At 46.0% G+C, this 21,537-nt stretch overlaps 1 protein-coding gene across 1 annotated transcript in view; it reads left to right on the top strand.

Annotated features, from left to right (window-relative positions):
• LOC311228134 (polycystin-1-like protein 2) overlaps positions 1 to 21,537 on the top strand; it is a gene marked incomplete at both ends in the record, with an annotated part of 152,981 nt that overhangs the window by 38,414 nt on the left and 93,030 nt on the right. Inside the window, 9 exons of the mRNA XM_084314049.1 lie at positions 8,611 to 8,757; positions 9,596 to 9,795; positions 11,799 to 12,025; positions 12,407 to 12,620; positions 14,115 to 14,334; positions 14,737 to 14,968; positions 16,668 to 16,764; positions 16,995 to 17,183; positions 17,559 to 18,049. Coding sequence (XP_084170175.1) covers positions 8,611 to 8,757; positions 9,596 to 9,795; positions 11,799 to 12,025; positions 12,407 to 12,620; positions 14,115 to 14,334; positions 14,737 to 14,968; positions 16,668 to 16,764; positions 16,995 to 17,183; positions 17,559 to 18,049 — 2,017 coding nt within the window. The remainder of the gene's footprint in view (positions 1 to 8,610; positions 8,758 to 9,595; positions 9,796 to 11,798; positions 12,026 to 12,406; positions 12,621 to 14,114; positions 14,335 to 14,736; positions 14,969 to 16,667; positions 16,765 to 16,994; positions 17,184 to 17,558; positions 18,050 to 21,537) is intronic.

Raw genomic sequence — 21,537 nt, forward strand, 5'->3', positions numbered from 1 at the left:
TATACTTACTCCCTGCGTAACCAGAGATTGGACATTCAATGTTGATTTACCTACGAATACTCATTTGCCATAAAAGTGCATATTTCATATTTCAAATCATAAATGTAATTAAGTGACCGTTGTATATACCTTTTGCTATATTAAACCTTCGATTTGGTACATTTGTGTGGATTCGTTTCATCAGGTGGGAAAGTGTTCATCATACTTATATCATGTACTGGATGGCCAGAAGTTAAAGTACAAGAGGTAGTGGTATTAAATATCATATCTAACAATACAGTCAGGGAATTGTACCCCTCAGTTACACCAACCTTTCCCCACCTTTACAAGGTGGAGTGACTTAAAAGATTGTTTACGATAGTGTTGCCGCAGGTTTACTGTAGATAGCCTAGGTCCCTTACACATGTTCAACGGCGCGGGTGATTGGGGTAGGGCAGGCTGGCATTGACCTGTGGTTCTCAGCAGCTGAGAAGGTAAAGACCGCCGTGTGCGGCTGAGCGGGGTTGGGGTGCTTGATCGGGGGGGTCCGGCGGTCTCTGGGGAGGGGGAGGAGGAAATGTTTTGTCTGTCTTGGTTTTTGTCTTGTCCTTCTTAACTTTGACTGGGGGGATTTTAGGGGGGGTTGATATTTAGCTATTCTGCGCTATATGTCAATTCACATGCCATCTCCCCAACGGACTAATATTGGCAGACTGATTGACCTGTCAACCAACTTGGAGGAAGATTTTCTTTCTTCTTACATTTTACCTTCTGCGAGTTTGGCAGTCTCCTTTCCTATTCTAACATTAGCCTTCTGCCTCCAGTATAAGTTGGCAATTATTCTTCGGTCAGAAACTGGTATTTTGAATTCTTCCATTATTCTCATCAATGTTGTATGTTCAACTCTGTCGAAGGCCTTCGTGAAATCGATGAAGCAAATATACAACTTCTTCTGTTGGTCTATCGATTTTTCACCAATGATTCTGAGTTGGCAGATTGCATCTCTTGTTCCTTTTCCTTTGCGAAAACCCATTTGACTATCCGAGAGCTGATGTTCAATTATGGGTTCTATTCTGTTCTTGATGATTTTCAGGAGTACTTTTGATGCATGAGATATCAAACTGATAGTCCTGTAATTGTTGCATTCTGTGGCTCTTCCGGTCTTTGGGATCGGAATGAACATTGATTTTAGGAAATCATTTGGAATATTTCCTGAGTTATAGATGTTGTTTACCAGTTTCACAAGGAGCTCGATGCATCTGTCACCAGAGTTCTTAATCAGTTCAGCTGGGATCTCATCCTTGCCGGGCGATCTGTCCGTGGCCAGTGACTTCACAGCCTCTTCAACTTATTTTTTAGTGATCTGGACTTTTTCTATCTCTTCTAGACTAATTCCTGTGTCTGATGTTCTGTTCTGGTCTTTGTATAGTGTTTCCACATACTCTGCCCATCTATTGATTATTTCCTTCTCGTCAAGGAGCAGTTTTCCTTCTTTGTCTCTGACACCTTGGGTTGTTTTTTTTCCTCTTCCTTGTTAGTTGTTGGATCTTGTTGTACATGAGAGGGTTGTGCTTCTTGTCTAGATCTTCAATTTCCTTGAGTTTTTCTTTGTAATACTTCTCTTTGCAATCTCTACACACAGACCAGGCTGCAGAAACAAATTAGTGGGGGGGGGCATAAAATGTTCTCGGGGGGGCACAATGGTTTTTCAACACAGGTTCCCTTTTATACGTTTCAGCTGGGACAACGGCGCTGTGGCTTGCTTGGCGCTGCCCACGGTGCTGAACTAAACAGTAGAGAGGCAATTGAAAAATCTAATTTCTCTCTATCTTAAGAACATTCACTTATACAAAAACAGACTGAACGGATATATATAACAGACCTGCTGGGGCAGCAGACTGAGAGCAGGGGACACAAACAGGCTGGATAAGATGGTCAGGAAGGCCAGTAGCGTGGTTGGGGTGGAACTGTACTCTAGCGAGGGTGGCGGAGAGGAGGAACCTTGCTAAGCTCCAGGCCATCAGGGAAAACCCCTCCCACCCACTATACACAGACTTGGCTGACAGGAGGAGCATGTTATAGGCTCACACTACCTAAATGCAGCACTGAACGGCACAGGAAGTCCTTCATTCCGACAGCCATCAGACTATACAATGCATCACTGTGCCTCACTGTGCCTCACTGAGCACAGAGTGACAGTTACCATCTTCCTGGACTCTTACTTTTTAAACAGCATTGTGCAATATTACACCTACTGTAGACTTCAGTATATTTTCACTGTATTTATTTACTGTATCTTTTATTCTATTTTTATTCTATTTCATTTTATTCTATTCTTAGGCCATTTGTTTTGTTATTCTTATTCGTGACTTGTTCTGTCTAAATGTTTAATGTTGAGTGATTTGCAGTGTCAAATTTCCCTCAGGATAATACATTTCTATTCTATTCTATTCTATATATTTGAAAAGTCTCCATTTATTCAACACTTCTGAATTCACTGACAAACTGAACTGAACTGACAAAAATAAGGTGCATAAAAAAGCAAACAAAATTCCTCCACAGGCTACTCACCATCATTAGTAGAGCGGCAAGCGGCGTTTGGGGACAGGGTGAAATCTTCTTAAAACACTGCCCCTCCACTCATTCCTGAACTTTTTTGTTAAGTCCTTCTCAAATGCCAGCTGAATTAAATTGGCCTTGCGTTGATGAAGCATACTAAGGCGATGTTCTGTAAAGACGTTCTTGAGGGTAGAAAACAAATTCTCACAGAGTGCCGTGCTAGCTTCAGTAGTGTTGTTGTTGACATCAGTGCCCACTAGGGCTGTCCCCGACTAAGGATTTGGATAGTTGACCAAAAAGAAAAAAGATTTTTTTTACCAGGGTGGGCACAGCTGACTCAGTGGGCGGGCCCCCTAATGCCCGCCCATGGCGCCGGGTCTGTCTACACATCTTCTGTACTTTTCGTTTTGCTCTGTTGTATTCAGTTTTTCTGTCCGCATTCTTCATGTCTGCTCTCTTTTTCATCTCATCCAGAATGTCTTTCCTCATCCACTCTTGTTTCTCAACTTTTTCTGGTTTACCACAGATTATGTCTACAACGCTTCCCAGTTTTTCTTTCAGTTTTGTCCATAGTTCTTGTGGATCTTCAATATCTGCTAACTCTCTATTTTCTAATATTTTGTTCACTTCGTTTCTGTATCGTCTCTTCATGGTTTCTCCTTTCAGACTCTTCACATCCCATCTTTTGTGTGTCGTTTTCTTTTTCTTGATGGTTTTCAGTTTGATCTTCATTTTCATCACTACTGGAATATGATCTAAACCACAGTCTGCAGCTGGTCGTGCCTTATAGTTTGTTATTCCTTTCTTGTATCTGTGGTTTATCATAATGTAATCAATTTGGTTTCTAGTGTTTCCATCAGGAGATCTCCATGTGTGTCTTGCAGATTTACGTTGTTCAAACCCACAATTGGTTTTTCCTGCAGAAATCCACTAGTCTATCTCCTCTATCGTTTCTTATACCCAGACCAAAAGGTCCGACAACACCATCAACTTTTTCTTCACCTAATTTGGCGTTGAAATCGCCCATGACTATTTCCACATCTCCCCATTTCTTTTGGTCTTTCATCGCTCTCTCAATATTTTCATAAAAGTTGTCTATTTCATCATCCTCAGCTTCTCCAGTTGGTGCATATGCTTCTGTGATGCATACACTTGCTGGTGTTGCTTTCATTCTCAAGGTGATAATACGTTCCGATATTGTTTGATAACTTTCCACGCTTTTTGCTGCTTTCTCAGTCAAAGCAAAAGCTACACCTTTTCTATGTTGTTTTCCACCAGAAGATATGATTTTAAATGATTGTCCAGTTGGTAGGGTGTATCTAAAGTCATCTTCTCCTCTCCAAAATGTTTCAGCAATTCCCAATATATCTATCCCCATGGTATCCATCTCTTGTAGGACATTCGCCAATTTTCCAGGTGTTCGCAGGCTCCTCACATTCCAGGTTCCCACTTTCCAGAAGGTAGAGCAGTCACTTGTTGACGGTACAAAGGTGCCTGCTCTCTCACACTCAATCCACCGGGTAGAACAAATGTCTTGATTAGGGCAGACATTTCTCCGTTTACCAGTAGCGGTTTTTGTTTGGGTTGTACTCATGATTTCCAACGGGACCCAATAATGGACCCAACTTGTCAAACCTGTTTCTCACTTATCTTTATATTTATCGAGTATAAATAAAGATTGAATTAATTAATGAATTTGCTTTGGTGTGAGTCAAGCTCATATTCAAAAGTATTAGTGAAACATACTCTGTGTATATATATATTATATATATATATATATATTATTGGATTTAGACATTTAAAATTGTAAAAGAATTATATAAAAAAACTTTGGGGTTTAGTTAAATGTGAGCCTGTGAGGTTCGCCTGTTCCCTGGACCTTTAATTCCCTGTCTCCTCACCTCTCCAGCCCCCACCCTCGCGTTCGTTTACTCTCCTCTGCTCTTCAGCAGCCCACACCCTTGGACTACCTTTCACAGCTGTGTTAAGTTATGATTAGCGCCCCAGAGGGCTTTAAATACCTGGACTTCCCCTCCAGTCCTCGTCGGGTCGTTCCGTATCTTATCTGTATCTGTATGCTGGTTCTTCTCCGGCGTGAGACGAGGTGCCAGCCATCGCCACCTGTCGCCGTTTGCCTGGAGTGGGACACAGCCGGTGCGCTCTCTAATTCTCTACGGGAAGTTTTCCAGTGTCCCACTCCAGACGTCTAGCCGGCGCGCTACTACTCCAGACGCGCACCGCTTCCTAATCCTCTACGGGAGGATGCGTCTCTCCGAGCCGGCGCGCTCTCCAAGCCGGCGCACATCGCTCCCTATCCTACGGGGGGATGCGCGCTCTTCTAGCCGGCGCGCTCCTACTCCAGACGCGCTCCACTCCAGACCCCGAGCCGGCGCGCTCCTACTCCAGACGCGCATCGCTTCCTAATACTCTACGGGAGGATGCGTCTCTCCGAGCCGGCGCGCTCCACTCCAGACCCCGAGCCGGCGCGCTCTTGCGCGCTCTTCAAGCCGACGCGCCCCACTCCAGACCCCGAGCCGGCGCGCTCTCCAAGCCGGCGCACATCGTTCCCTATCCTACGGGGGAATGCGCGCTCTTCAAGCCGACGCGCCCCACTCCAGACCCCGAGCCGGCGCGCTCTCCAAGCCGGCGCACATCGCTCCCTATCCTACAGGGGGATGCGCGCTCTTCAAGCCGACGCGTCCCACTCCAGACGTCTAGCCGGCGCGCTACTACTCCAGACGCGCATCGCTTCCTAATCCTCTACGGGAGGATGCGTCTCTCCGAGCCGGCGCGCTCTCTGAGCCGGCGCGCTCTTCAAGCCGACGCGCCCAATCCAGACCCCGAGCTGGCGCGCTCTCCAAGCCGGCGCACATCGCTCCCTATCCTACGGGGGGATGCGCGCTCTTCAAGCCGACGCGCCCCACTCCAGATCCCGAGCCGGCGCGCTCTCCAAGCCGGCGCACATCGCTCCCTATCCTACGGGGGGATACGCGATCTTCAAGCCGACGCGCCCCACTCCAGACCCCGAGCCGGCGCGCTCTCCAAGCCGGCGCACATCGCTCCCTATCCTACGGGGGGATGCGCGCTCTTCAAGCCGACGCGCCCCACTCCAGACGTCTAGCCGGCGCGCTACTACTCCAGACGCGCATCGCTTCCTAATCCTCTACGGGAGGATGCGTCTCTCCGAGCCGGCGCGCTCTCCGAGCCGGCGCGCTCTTCAAGCCGACGCGCCCCACTCCAGACCCCGAGCCGGCGCGCTCTTCAAGCCGACGCGCTCCACTCCAAACGTCTAGCCTGCGCGCTCCTACTCCATCCCTGTAAGCAGCTCTGGCCCTCGCCCTGTCCAAGGCCTTAACCCTGTTTTCTCTGTCCCTGTCTCCAGCCCGCCTCCCCGGGCCTCTGTCCCTGTTCCCCTCTCCAGTGCCCCTGTTCCTGCCCTGTCCTTTGCCCTGGCCCTGTCCTTTAGCCTTAGCCCCTTAGCCTGCTCGCCTCTTAAAGGCACAGTGCCGCTTTTTGTTTGTGTTGAATAAATGCCCTGTTTTGGCTTACTCTCATACCTGTCTTGTGTTGTGCGATTGGGGTCGGTTACAAACCATAACAGTACGACCCGACCAGTCGACGACCCCAGCCAGCACAGACAGTGTATGTTGAGTTTAGCCTTTGTTAGCTCCCCTGTTAGCTTCCCTGTTAGTCTCCCCTGTTGGCTTCTTTGTTAGCTCCCCTGTTAGCTTCCCTGTTAGCTCCCCTGTTAGCCTGTTAGTCTCCCCTGTTAGCTCCCCTGTTAGCCTTTGTTAGTTCCCCTGTTGACTCCCCTGTTAGCTTCCCTGTTAGCTCCCCTGTTAGCCTGTTAGCTCCCCTGTTAGCCTTTGTTAGTTCCCCTGTTGACTCCCCTGTTAGCTTCCCTGTTAGCCTCGTTAGCTCCCCTGTAGCTAGCCATGCCCAGGCAGCTAACCCGGTCCCTCTGCATGGCCTCCACTTTTTGTGTAGCTTTCCCATTGCTAGGACTGCCCCTTCAGCTAGCAAGGTCAGTTTCCCCACTGCTAGGACTGCCCCTTCAGCTAGCAAGGTCAGTTTTCTCCCACTGCTAGGACTGCCCCTTCAGCTAGCAAGGTCAGTTTCCCCGCTGCTAGGACTGCCCTTTCAGCTAGCAAGGTCAGTTTTCCCCACTGCTAGGACTGCCCCTTCAGCTAGCAAGGTCAGTTTCTCCCACTGCTAGGACTGCCCCTTCAGCTAGCAAGGTCAGTTTCCCCACTGCTAGGACTGCCCCTTCAGCTAGCAAGGTCAGTTTCCCCACTGCTAGGACTGCCCCTTCAGCTAGCAAGGTCAGTTTTCCCCACTGCTAGGACTGCCCCTTCAGCTAGCAAGGTCAGTTTTCCCCACTGCTAGGACTGCCCCTTCAGCTAGCAAGGTCAGTTCCCCACAGCTAGGACTGTCCTTCCAGCTAGCTTGTTCTCTCATGCTGGTCCAGCCCTGTCTGCTAGCCTAGCTCCGGCAGCTAGCGCAGCCTCTATGTTAATGTAGCAGTACAGCTAGCATAGGCCCTGTAGCTATCAGTGCCCTGGCAGCTTCCCTGTCCCTCTGCTAGCCCCACTTTTGGTGTAGCTTCCCCTGCTAGCATGGCCCATTTTTTTTGTTTGTTGCCTTGTCATGTCCCCTGCCCCTCTGTCTGTATTTTTGGGTCGCCCGGTGGCTCCCGTGGAGGGGGGGGTACTGTGAGGTTCGCCTGTTCCCTGGACCTTTAATTCCCTGTCTCCTCACCTCTCCAGCCCCCACCCTCGCGTTCGTTTACTCTCCTCTGCTCTTCAGCAGCCCACACCCTTGGACTACCTTTCACAGCTGTGTTAAGTTATGATTAGCGCCCCAGAGGGCTTTAAATACCTGGACTTCCCCTCCAGTCCTCGTCGGGTCGTTCCGTATCGTATCTGTATCTGTATGCTGGTTCTTCTCCGGCGTGAGACGAGGTGCCAGCCATCGCCACCTGTCGCCGTTTGACTGGAGTGGGACACAGCCGGTGCGCTCTCTAATTCTCTACGGGAGGTTTTCCAGTGTCCCACTCCAGACGTCTAGCCGACGCGCTACTACTCCAGACGCGCATCGCTTCCTAATCCTCTACGGGGGGATGCGCGCTCTTCTAGCCGGCGCGCTCCTACTCCAGACGCGCTCCACTCCAGACCCCGAGCCGGCGCGCTCCTACTCCAGACGCGCATCGCTTCCTAATACTCTACGGGAGGATGCGTCTCTCCGAGCCGGCGCGCTCCACTCCAGACCCCGAGCCGGCGCGCTCTTCAAGCCGACGCGCCCCACTCCAGACCCCGAGCCGGCGCGCTCTCCAAGCCGGCGCACATCGCTCCCTATCCTACGGGGGGATGCGTGCTCTTCAAGCCGACGCGCCCCACTCCAGACCCCGAGCCGGCGCGCTCTCCAAGCCGGCGCACATCGCTCCCTATCCTACGGGGGGATGCGCGCTCTTCAAGCCGACGCGTCCCACTCCAGACGTCTAGCCGGCGCGCTACTACTCCAGACGCGCATCGCTTCCTAATCCTCTACGGGAGGATGCGTCTCTCTCTGTCCCTGTCTCCAGCCCGCCTCCCCGGGCCTCTGTCCCTGTTCCCCTCTCCAGTGCCCCTGTTCCTGCCCTGTCCTTTGCCCTGGCCCTGTCCTTTAGCCTTAGCCCCTTAGCCTGCTCGCCTCTTAAAGGCACAGTGCCGCTTTTTGTTTGTGTTGAATAAATGTCCTGTTTTGGCTTACTCTCATACCTGTCTTGTGTTGTGCGATTGGGGTCGGTTACAAACCATAACAGAGCCACAGAAAGGTTTTACACCCTGGGCTCTATTATCAGTAGGCTACTATTCTAATACTCAATTTCCAACCCTGAATTTCCCCAAGGGGATCAATAAAGGAATATCTAATCTTATCTTCATTTCAGTGTTTGACTTTGTGATGTTGAAAACAAAAAAAGAACATTGTCATGTTCCAATGGTTTTCATGTCATGACCTTGCAGATGGATGCAGTGCCCTTTCTGTTTTTCCCAGACAGTTTCAGTTGTTTTTAAGATGAGATTTTTCCTTCAGGTATGTGAGCAAAGTACTGGTGCAGGATCTACAGACAGAAGAGAAATGGTACTTCCTGTGTAACTCCTGGTTGGCCCTAGATGTTGATGACGGCACTCTGGATAAAGTTTTCCATGTTGCCACAGAGATTGAGTTGAAGAGGTTCAGGTGAGGAGTAAGACCTTCACTTGACCTTCCACCAAAGAAACTCACTGTATTCACAAAATACAGTCAACGGTTTAAATACAGAGACAGTAATCAGTTGAAAAATAAAGGTAAATAAATAATCAGTTAGATATTAGATTTTTCAGAATGAGAACCATGTCGACGCAAGACATAAAGTTACATTTCATGGAATAATCTAAATAATCTAAATAATAATGTTAAACTTTATTTGTATAGCACCTTTCATACAAAAAATGCAGCTCAAAGTGCTTCACAACAGCAAAAAAAAAAGACAGGCATAAGATGAGAAAAACAGACAAAGTCAAGGTAAGACACCAAATCACAGCTCCCCACATTAGGATCCAACATCCCAACAGGCCTCCCTGTTTACGGCTTGATTGTCACATATAAAATAGTCAATTTTAAAATGATAAAATAGTGCAATAGTGTAGTGCAATACAACAGTTTTATAAACTATTACAAATAGAATAGACAGAGTAAAATAATGCAATGGTGCAGTTCTGAGAATAGACGACCCAAAGGCGTTGGAGCCCATACCGTCAATATAGGATATAGAGACAGCTGTCGCTGCCTGTACGTTACTGCAAGCTTGGGATGTGGTTTAAAGGTACCCCAAAATCACCCATCCTTCTGTCCAGGGGTTCCGACCCATTGTCTCAATTGCAGTTCTGAATTACAAAACCTGACAGTTTAAAATCTGTAATAAAATCTGTAATAAAATCTGTACTAAAAGAGTGAAATAGAATAGTCAGAGTAAAATAGAATAAAATAAAACGTCAGTGACAATACTTAACTAACTGATGTTTTTCCCTTTCTCCAGTAATCTGTTCTTCACGAAGACAATGAAAGACTTGAGTGACGGACACCTCTGGTTCTCCGTGGTCAGCCGCCCTGCCAGCAGCCACTTCACCCGCGTACAGCGAGTCTCCTGCTGCTTCTCTCTGCTGCTCTGCACCATGTTGACCAGCATGATGTTCTATGGGATTCCATCTGACCCCTCAGAGCAGACAATGGATCTGGGTACAGAGAGTTTAGAGAGAGAACATTATGTCACAGTGTTTACCCTAACATTGCTTTGTGTCAGTGGTCCTGCTTTGTGGTAGGTGGTCCTGCTTTGGTTCCAGTACAGATTGTAGTAGTATCATTAAAACTGTTAATAATTTGATAATTGATCATTTGGATGATTGAGAATAATTAAAGTTATACATACCTGCTATTTAGGGAAATTAAGCTTCATTATAATGTTTTTGCTAATTTCCCATGTTGCTGTGGTGAATGAATGAAAACTTGAATGACTGAATGACTGAATGAATGAATGAATGAATGAATGAATGAATGAATGAATGAATGACTGAATGACTGAATGAATGAATGAATGAATGAATGAATGAATGAATGAATGAATGAATGAATGAATGAAAACTTTATTTAACAGATTGCAGAATGGGTACAATACAGTACGGCTCAATACACACAATTGTTAAGGGGATGCAGACCAGAGAAAGACGTTTGTCTTGTTTACATCAGGGTCCCCCATTTTCAATTCATAGTGGTGGCCCACCACTGCTAAATAAATGTAGAGGAAGTGAACCCCTACCCTTGGCGTTAGTGTTAGTGCCATGTTCTACCTATAGGGAGGTGTAGTGGTTACGTCATTGTTGTTTCTGGCCGGTCCACCTCGCTTGAAATTGCTATGTATTTCCAATGGACATATTTCGAAATCGTCTAGTTTAAAACAAATAAAGCATGAACATTGGCATGGTGTACATTTCTCTGTGTATTCATCCACAATCTATAGCTCAACATGAAACAATTCGCAATTAATCGTAAAATAATTACGTATAATTTTATTTCAACCAAAAATGCTTAAACATTAATGTTAGTGATAGAATGGAGCTCATTTTGTGTAAAATGTAAAGCTTGCCAGTGTTCATGAGGCAGAATTATTATAATAGCCGATAATACATTTTCTCAATGATAAATCCCTATACGGGTGGGGGGGGGGGGGGGGTCGCCAGATGATTTCCAAAAAAATAATGTATGCAGTCAGGCCACTGAACTTAGAAGCAGGCCATGACAGTGTTTCTAGTTGCAGCAGCGCAATAGTTAGATAGGTGGGGAACAACCAGGAGATAACTGCAACTCACACAAGTTGGATAACTATCTCTCTCTCTCTCTCTCTCTCTCTCTCTCTCTCTCTCTCTCTCTCTCTCTCTCTCTCTCTCTCTCTCTCTCTCTCTCTCTCTCTCTCTCTCTCTCTCTCTCTCACACACACAAAGGGAGCCGCATGTGATTGGTGGAGGCGGGACCCTTACAAAAAACTGTTGTTGCTAATCATTGACACATGCTAGCCTGTAATAATCCCCCCCAGAAAAATCTACTTTGCATTTGATATATTGCAAATATATGCCATCACACACACTGGCATTTAAAGGGTTAGAATTATAAAATGAATATGTGGTGTTATGCGTTTGAACGTGTGCATGTTTCAACCATACATTTCCATTTATAAAAAAATTAATACAAATGTAAAAAAAAAAAAAAAAAAAAAAATCCTATAATCGTGGCTCTCTGACACCGTTATTTGAGGGTTGTGGCCTGAACAGTTTGGGAACCCCTGTACTAGACCACAGTAGCTACTGTTGCTACCCACAACTCACAACAAGAGACACCACAATGTTTACAATTAGTATTTTTCCAAGCACTTTGCTGTCTTATACTGTCACAAAAGATATTTCTGCATCAATACAAACCTAACAGAAGAATTACATGTTAGCACGGCACAGTGGCACAGTGGTTATCACTGCTGCCTCACAGCAAGAAGGTCCTGGGTTCCAACCGTGGCAGGAGGCCATTCTGTCGAGTTTGCATGTTCTCTCTGTGTTTGCGTGGGCTTTCTCCAGGTACTCTGGTTTAATTTGGTTCCTCTCTCTCTCTCTCTCTCTCTCTCTCTCTCTCTCTCTCTCTCTCTCTCTCTCTCTCTCTCTCTCTCTTTCTCTGGTCTCGTCATTTGTTTCTCTCAGGTAATTTCTCCTTTACCTGGCAACAGTTCATGGTCGGATTTCAAAGTTCACTCATCATGTTCCCAGTGAATCTGCTTATTGTGACCGTCTTCAGACTCGCTCGTCCTCGAGAGAGGAAGCCCAGGCCGGGCAGTTCTGAACGGGGCACAGCTGGTGAAACCTCTCCTTCACAGACCCAATCCACAGAGCGCCAACCCAAGGACGTCAGATTAGACACGGTCATCAAGGTAAAATTAATCTATGTGCATTTAAAATTTATAGAAGAAGCTTTACAATATGTAGAAGGATATACTACTATTATCATTACTGTCTACTTTCTACTAGAGCTTGGCATCAATATGGGCTTTTATTGGTGTCGGTTTCTGTGTTCATAATATGTGTATGTGTTCTCACAATTATAATATATTATATTATAATTGTGAGAAAATCTACAATATTTAAAGTAATGTTTTTTATACAATCTTTCAGAATCGGCAGATCTCAAAGTTAAAAGACAAAGTCATCCATTCATATTCCGTGGGGCACGACATTGTTTTGAAATACTGTGTTAGAATCATGGTTCTCTGGTTTCTCACTTAATTCATGTATTTATTTATTTTATTCTCAAGGATATTACAAGAATTGTGCAGTCACTCTCTAAGACCGTGAAGAGCAGCGATGTGGAGTTAGAGTGGAGGCCTGGAGGACAACAAGCTGATATCAACGCTGTCCTCTCGGTGCTGGAGGACCTTGTCAGACAACACTGCAGAGAGTGTGAAGCCTCTGCTGACCCCACTGCCGAGACACAGGGGCCTCACCGTCTCATGGAGCCTCAGCTAAGAGGTGCAGCCATCTTTTTGGAATACTGGCAAACGAGGCCACAACTCAAACTTGCACTGGCAGCGGCTTTTGACCTGAAAAATATATATTGTATGTTATGTGTAAATGTAGGAAAATGTAGATTTTCCCCAGGAAATGTTCACTTTCACTGTGGTGAAAGTGCAGATTAATTAAACCAGTTAATGTGTAGATTCCCCGTTGGGTCGGTGAACATGAGAGGTCTAGCCTATCTTGTGCCCCCGTAACAAGTTAGCAGAGTTATAATGCTAAGCAGGAAAGTGTTGCATCAAGTTCAAGGCCATATCATTTTTTATTTTTAATATTTAAAAAAAAATCTTTTCAGGAAGAGCACTAAGAGCATAACCTCAATATATCTGTAAAAGATTACAAATATTTCAGAATTTTAACTACTTATCTTCCCGTTTGTTTGATAGTAAATCCTTTTTTATGACAAAAAAAACACAGAAATCTGCATTTATTTCATATTTATACAAGTTTTCAACCCCATATTGCAGCATGGAAAACATGCACCAAGTCCTTGTGAAAAATAATCTGTCTTTATATTTACAAATTAATGACTAATTCGGTCAGAAATAGCTGAGACGCTAACGTTAAGCACTGCTTATTGATTATTATATCCGCGGGGTTATAGTAAACGTTCTCCCGGTACATTCTGAAGACAGACCGCTGTCTGCTGAAGAACCAGTCCTCTTCCGCACATAGTGAGATCAGCGAGCAGCGCGAGGTGCCACCCCCCGGCTTCAAAGTGTTCAGCTCAGCCGCTGTGACACGGAGAGGAAGGAGGAGGAGAGAGTCCTTCCAATCATGCTTGCTCGCTCAACGCACCCCAGCGTTTTAACATTAGAGTCAATGGGAAGAAAAAAACGTAGGTTAATTGGCAAGCTAAGGTCTATAACTTTTTTTTAGAGGTATTCTAATGATGATCATTTAACATAATGGATATATATATATATCGAAAATGACCAAAACTGACCCAATTTCATGACATAATAATCAACACAGCCATCGTTGTACAAAGAAACACAAAAATATATAGGCAACACACACAAAATAGTTGCTAAGGGGGCAGAAGGGTGAAGTGATATAAGGTGGAAGATTTTCTGCGTCGGAATAAATCCTGTCGGACAATCTAACAATAATTAACACATTTACAAGTCGTATAACATTTAGAAAATAAGGAAACGGATAGAGAACATTTCTGAATCACGCAACGTTTTCGGCATTTCTGAAGAATCCTTTCTTGCGAGATATGGCGGCCTAGACCGTGCCGGGTCACATATACAGAGTCCAGAGGCTTTAGAGTGGAAGCAGCAGCATGTCTATAAACTATGTCTCCATAATCCAAAAAAGACAGAAAAACTGCTTCAGCAACCTTCCTTCTACTAAAAGTGGTTTTGGTTTCTGTACAAAAAGCCAACCTTCTGACACAGTTTACAGGCAAGATTATCTACATGACATTTATTAATGTGTTTCCAGACAACAGTGATTTGACCAGCACTGAAAAGTCGATGGCTGGAGTCCAGAAAAAGAAGAGCAACAAATCCAAGTATCTCTATAGGCAGCTAGGTCATATTGACAAGACCCTGAGTGTGCTTGGAACGTCAGACTTCCCCAACCCAGACAGCTACAGACAGGCCATGCAACAAATCCTAGGCATGAAGGCCCTTCTGGAAGACCACCAGCTTGATCACAAGAGGTGCAGAAATCTTCTTAATTCCTTGACTTGGAAGCGATACATTGACATTTTGCCTGGCGTGTTCTCCAGCTAGCCTAAATTCAAATGGTTGAAAATTGTTAACATTCCTCGTTGAAAGCAATGAGCACTTCTAGTCGCAAGCTAACAAGCTAGCCAGCCACAAGCTGTGCTCGTATATTTGTACGAGGTATTCTAAAAATGAGCTATTCTAAATTTCTTCCCACAACATGGCAGGTACCTACTGTAGTAGTGAAGCAAAATAGCTCAATATTAGTTCATTGTATTAGTTGTAATATTATTCACAGTAAGGCACAAGTACTTCACAAAGAAAATATTTCATTGTATGTATAATTAAATGTATTTAATTAGTAATTTCCACCCCTGTCTCCCTGTCTCTCGTAGCCCAAGTACAGAGCACACTGTTGACAGGAGAAATACTGGGAAGTGTCACCAGAGGGGGCTCTCCTGGTGGTTTGTGTTTGTTGGCTGGGTGCTGGTGATCGGTACCAGCTGCGTGGCAGGATTCTTCACCATGCTGTACGGGTTGAAATTCGGGAAGGGCCGCTCTGTGAACTGGCTCGTCTCCATGGTGATCTCTTTTTTTCAGAGTCTCCTCCTCATTCAGCCAATCAAGGTGAGATACAGACTTGCCATTGGCTATTGTATGCTGCTGCTATTGTGCTGCTGTTTACAATTAACAATTATAATAAAATAAAATACAAAAAGGGTCACTGGTAACATTCTAGGCACAGAAAGGACCTTCAATTCAATAGTCCAGACATTAAAATCACCACAATTGGGTTCCAAGGATTTCACATGACATCATTTATTTTATGCCCAAATTGAGTCCTGTGCTCTTGCATCGCTGTTATAATAATAGCACTTGTACAAGTTTGTTTTACTGAGCCTCAGCCCCCAGGAGGAGACTGACTTCGGTGCTTCCTAGGCTGAAAAAGATGAAGTGATGATGACAACATATTACCATATATACCATATATATCACATTACCATGTATATCACATTTCCATGTATATCATATTACCATGTACTGTATATCATATTACTCACCCACTGCTCGTATACCGCTCCAACAGCATAGTCTGAAGCATCAGTGGTGATGGCAACAGGGGCGTTGGGAAGTGGGTGTGCCAGCCTGGTTGCATTACCATATATATCATATTACGAAGTACTGTATATCACATTACCATATCACATTACCATGTATATGACATTACCATATATATCACATTACCATATCTATCACATTACTGTAGTGGGCACTTACATGGGCACTTACCTGGACGGGACATAATCCACCTACACTGTCACTTTAAGGACACGGGGCATCCGGGGTATCTAGAGCGGCCATATTAACGCTTGACTTTGTTTGTTGTGGTATCCATGGCTATGCTATTAAATGATGCACACTGATGTGTGGTCAAAGAAACTTCACTCTCTTTGGTCGTGATTTCCCGCCTCCTACATTGGTGAACCTGACGTTCTTGGACGCTTTCAAGGACGATTGAACAATGGAACAGGCAGTCGCGCTGAAGTTTGTGGAAGCAGCAGTCGCGCTGAAATTGCCAGAGTTCTGGGAAACGCAAGCTACTGCATGGTTTGTGCAGGCGGAGGCACAGTTTGCAATAAAGAAAATAACGGAGGATGACACTAAGTACTATCACGTTGTCGCTGTGCTGGGGACTAACACGGCAGCCAGAGTGGTGAGTCTACTCACAAACCCTCTGGCGCATGACAAATATGGCACGCTGAAGGCACACTTGTTGAAGTGTTTTGAACTATCTGAGGTGGAACGAGCTAACCGGCTGTTTTCATTGCAAGGTCTGGGCGACAGTAAACCGTCCGAGCTTATGGATAGGATGTTGGCGTTGATGGGAGAACATGAGCCCAACCATTTTCTCTTCCGACAGCTGTTCTTGCGCCAGTTACCGGCTCAGGTAAGGGCCGCCTTGACAAACACAACAATAAATGACTGCCGTATGTTAGCCGCGGAGGCGGATAAGTTCTTTTTGGCCAGCCAGCAGCAACACTGTACGGCCGTGTTCTATCATGACCAACCCTCTACCTCTTACCATGGGGATTATACCGTCGCTGCTGCGGTGGCAGCACCTTGCCAGCGAGGGAGAGACACTGGCTGGTGTTTCTTTCACACCAAGTATGGAGCCAGGGCTAACCAATGCCGTCCCCCATGTACTTACAAGGGGCCGGGAAACGCCCGGGCCGGCGCTCAACAGTGGCCATGAGCGTTGGTGGGGCCGGCAGGCTACTGTTTATTCGGGACAACATCTCAGGCAGGCGTTTCATGTGTGACACAGGGGCACAGAGAAGCGTGCTGCCTGCGTCAAGGGTGGACACCCTGGCCGACGGGCATGGGCTTCCTATGGAAGCTGCCAATGGTACTACGATCCGCACGTATGGCAGTAGGCTAGTGGAGTTGTGTTTTAGTGAGCGGCGGTTTAGCTGGGACTTCATTACTGCTGATGTGTCTGTGCCCCTGCTGGGTGCTGATTTTCTCTGTGCCTATGGATTGTTGGTGGATGTCAGGAACAATCGATTGATCGACGCCACCACCTTTTGTTCATTTGAATGTACTGTCGGGGCAGCGCCTCCTGTGGGTTTGTCTAACATGTTGTCTGTTACAGATGAGTTTCACCAGCTGCTAGCTGAGTTCCCTGTCCTTACCCAGCCCACTTTCTCGTCCTCCACCAGTAAGCACGGTGTGGAGCATCACATCGCTACGGCAGGTGCGCCAGTCTACTCCCGGGCTCGACGCCTAGATCCTGCCAAGCTGGCCGTGGCCAAGGCAGAGTTTTCCAACATGGAGAACCTGGGTATTATCCGTCGTTCTGACAGCCCATGGGCCTCACCCCTTCACATTGTCCCCAAGGCTGCCGGCGGGTGGCGCCCGTGTGGTGATTACCGCCGCCTTAACGAGGTAACCACACCGGACCGATACCCGGTTCCACATATTCAGGATTTTTCCACCCACCTGGCCCGGAAGCTCATATTTTCAAAAATAGATTTAGTTCGAGGTTACCACCAGGTGCCGGTCCACCCAGCGGACATCCCTAAGACGGCGGTGATTACTCCCTTTGGTTTGTTTGAGTTCTTGCGCATGCCATTTGGGCTTAAAAACGCAGCACAGACATTCCAGCGCTTGATGGACTCTGTGTTACGGGACCTGCCTTTTTTGTTTGTCTACCTAGATGACATCTTAGTCGCCAGTACCACCAAGGCAGAGCACTTGTCCCATCTCAGGACCCTTTTCCACCGACTCAGTCAGCATGGGCTCATAATTAACCCAGCTAAATGTCAGTTTGGGCTGTCTAGGATCGATTTCCTCGGGCACCACGTCACCAAAGATGGGGCAGTTCCCCTCCCATCTAAGGTTGACGCCATAGCAAATTTTCCACTGCCACCCACCATCAAGGCTCTGCAAGAGTTCCTTGGCATGGTACATCTTTACCATCGGTTTGTCCCCCGGGCTGCTCAGCTAATGCGACCTCTTTACGAGGCTCTCAGGGGTAAAATCGCCAAACATGTGGTGGACTGGATGGACGAGAGACGCAAGGCATTTGTCGATACTAAAACCGCCCTGGCCAATGCAACCAGGCTGGCACACCCACTTCCCAACGCCCCTGTTGCCATCACCACTGATGCTTCAGACTATGCTGTTGGAGCGGTATACGAGCAGTGGGTGAGTGGGGCTTGGCAGCCACTGGCGTTTTTTAGCCGACAGCTTCGTCCTAATGAGTGCAAATATAGCACTTTTGATAGGGAGCTCCTCGCCCTCTATCTGGCCGTGCGGCATTTCCGTTCCCTGCTGGAGGCTCTTTTCGTTCACGGCATTTGTAGACCACAAGCCACTCACTTTTGCTATGGCTAAAGTAAGTGAGCCATGGTCTGCCCGTCAGCAGAGGCACCTGTCATATATCTCAGAGTTTACTACGGATATTCAGCATGTCGCAGGCAGGGACAATCTAGTGGCAGACTGTCTCTCTCGGGCCTTGATCGGGGTCGTCCATGTTGGTTTGGACTATGCACGCATGGCCTCAGACCAGGTTTCCGACCTGGACGTTCAGGCCTACAGGACGGCCATCACAGCACTCAGGCTGGAGGATGTGGCATTTAATGAGGCTAACGGCACACTCCTGTGCGACGTTTCCACGGGGCGGCCGCGACCGGTGGTGCCCAGCAGTTGGAGACGTCATGTTTTTTTTATTTTTAAATACTTTATTTCTCAGTTTACTAGACAAGAACAGACAAACAAAAAGGAGGAGACAGAACAAAAATAAACAGACATAACAAAACGAAAAAAAAACGAAAAGGACTGCCAGACAGGAAAATAAAATAACAGTGTGACTTAACTCAAAGCATTAAAGTGTGTTGTATAGCCAGGTGTTACAAGGTGCAGGTCAAACATGATATACAGGGGTGAGTCTCTGCAGAGTGCAGTTATTTGTCCTTCAGATAGTCAATGAATGGGCTCCATATGTCCGAAAACCTGTTGTGCTCTTTGGATCTGTAATAGCGGATCCTCTCCATCTGTATGATTGTGATCATTTCATTGAGCCATTTCTGGAAACACGGGGGTGTAGGTGATTTCTAATCGGTTAGAATCATTTTTTTTGCAGCTACCATGCCGAGCATTAGTGTCTGTTGTTCCTCCCTCGTGTACCTTAAGGCAGTCTCTGAACACCCAAAGAGTGCCAACTCTGGATCAGGGGGAATGTCCTTTCCATAGACCCTGGAAAACCACTGGAATATTTCACCCCAGAATTTTTGTAAATGAGGACAGAGCCAAAAGAGATGTGTTATAGAGCCCTCTGCAACTTTACACCTGTCACATAATGGAGAAAGAGATGGATAAATTCTGTGTAGTTTGGTCTTTGAATAGTGGAGTCTATGGATGACTTTAAATTGAATCAATTTGTACCTAGCATTGATCGAGCAAGTTTGGATTCTAGTCAAACCTTCATTCCATATGTTCTCAGACACCTCTAGATTCAACTCAGTGGACCAGGCATCTCTCAGATGGTCAGTGGACACAGAGGTGGAAAACAGGGACATAAAGCGAGATATCAGGTGTCTGGAGTCTGGAGGAAGCTTCAGGAGATCGTAGAATGGGCAATTCTCTGGCATGGTTTCAAAATGTGGAATTTTTTCTTTGACATAGTGTCTGATTTGGAGATATCGAAAAAAGTGGGAGTTAGGAATGTTAAATTTTGTTTTCAGTTGGTCGAATGATGCAAACTGTTTGTCTATGTACAAGTCTCCAAGGGTCGTGAGTCCCTTGTCCCTCCAGACAGCAAATGCCCCATCTGTCCGAGATGGCAAAAAGGAGTGGTTATGACATATAGGGGTATACATACAGACATTTGGCGGCTTGTGAACACCTCTTATCTGATTCAAAATCCTAAGTGAGTTCCTTAAGATAAAATTGTCACCAATTAGCTTTTGAGGGGATTCTGTTTTAGAAAAAAGTAAAGTACAGAGAGAGGAGCCTTTTACTGCTGTGGCTTCAATGTTTAGCCACAGGGGGGAATTGTTAGATGGTGTCTCATCCGAGAGTCCCCTCTGCCAATAGGTCAGAGCTCTAGCATTGGCTGCCCAATAATAATTCCTGAATGCAGGGAGGCCTAGGCCTCCCTCCTGTGTTGGCTTCTGCAGTTGCCCTTTTGATATGCGATGGGTTTTATATCCCCATACAAATGGGAAAATAATAGAGTCTAGTGTCTTAAAGAATGCTGCAGTGAGGAAGATTGGCAGATTTTGAAATAGATACAGGAATCTAGGAAGAGACACCATCTTGATTGCGTTAATACGCCCCACCATAGATAAGGGCAGGCAGGGTCCTCCACTTCTCTATGTTGAGTTTTAACTTTGTGAGCATGTCAGCATAGTTAAGTTTAAATAAGAGTTTGGGATTTCTAGATATTCGGAGTCCTAAATATGAAAAATTGTCATTTACTACTTTAAATGGTAGAGCCTTAAGAAAGTCTGAGTTCATGCCGCCCGAGAGAGGCATGAACTCACTCTTACCCCAATTGATTGTGTAGCCAGAAAGCTTACCAAATGATTCAATGAAATCTAACAAGGGAGGAACAGAGGTTTCTGGGTCTGAAAGATATAACAATGTGTCATCAGCGTAAAGGCTCACCCGGCTTTCCATGTGCCCTATCTTAATGCCTCTGATATTGGGATGGCTCCTGATTCCTATCGCGAGGGGCTCCAGAGCAACGTCGAATAGTAAGGGAGAAAGCGGATCGCCCTGTCGGACCCCACGTTGCAAGTCAAAAGGTCCAGATTTATCATTATTAGTGAGGATGGAGGATGTCGGGCAGAGATATAGTATTTTGACCCATGCAATAAAAGAGTCTCCAAATCCAAATCTTTTAAGTGCCTCGAGCATGTAGGGCCACTCTATTTGATCAAACGCTTTGGCTGCATCTAAGGACAAAATGGCCGCTCTGGAGTTGTCCTCATGGTTGGTATAAACATTGTTCAGGAGCCGACGCACATTACAAAATGAAAATCTGCCTGGGATAAACCCTGTTTGGTCAGGGTGTATAATTGATGGAATATGTCTCCCTAATCTATTGGCTAATACTTTTGTGATCGATTTTTGATCAAAATTAAGGAGGGCGATGGGCCGGTAGCTCCCAGGCTCTGTTTCCTCCTTGCCCTTCTTCAGTAAGATACATATATTTGCTTCATACAGAGAGTTCGGAAATCTGTTATTCTTAATGGAGTCATTGATCATTCTGAGTAGGATTGGGGCAAGTGTCTTGTGAAATGTCTTGTAAAATTCACAGCCAAATCCGTCTGGGCCTGCTGCCTTACCAGAGGGGAATGACTTAATTGCCTCAACTAGCTCACTCTCTGAAAAATCTGAATCGAGTTCTAACCTGGATGACTCATCCAGTTTTGGCAGGTTGAGGGAGTCAAAAAAAATTGTAAAGTCTGCGTTAGTGGCCTGAGACTTTGTTTTGTATAATTCTGAATAAAATTCTTTAAAGCGGTTGTTTATTTCCTTAGGGTTAGTTAACAAATCACCTGTTTTAGATACAATTTTGTGGATTGCACGGCTCGCCTGTGCTCCTTTCAACTGTCTGGCCAACAGCCTCTCTGGTTTGTCGCTCAGTTCGAAATGTCTCTGTTTGAGCTTCAATAAGAGTTTACCGA

Source organism: Notolepis coatsorum, assembly GCF_963971535.1.
Source record: "Notolepis coatsorum genome assembly, chromosome: 5".
Classification (NCBI taxonomy): domain Eukaryota; kingdom Metazoa; phylum Chordata; class Actinopteri; order Aulopiformes; family Paralepididae; genus Notolepis; species Notolepis coatsorum.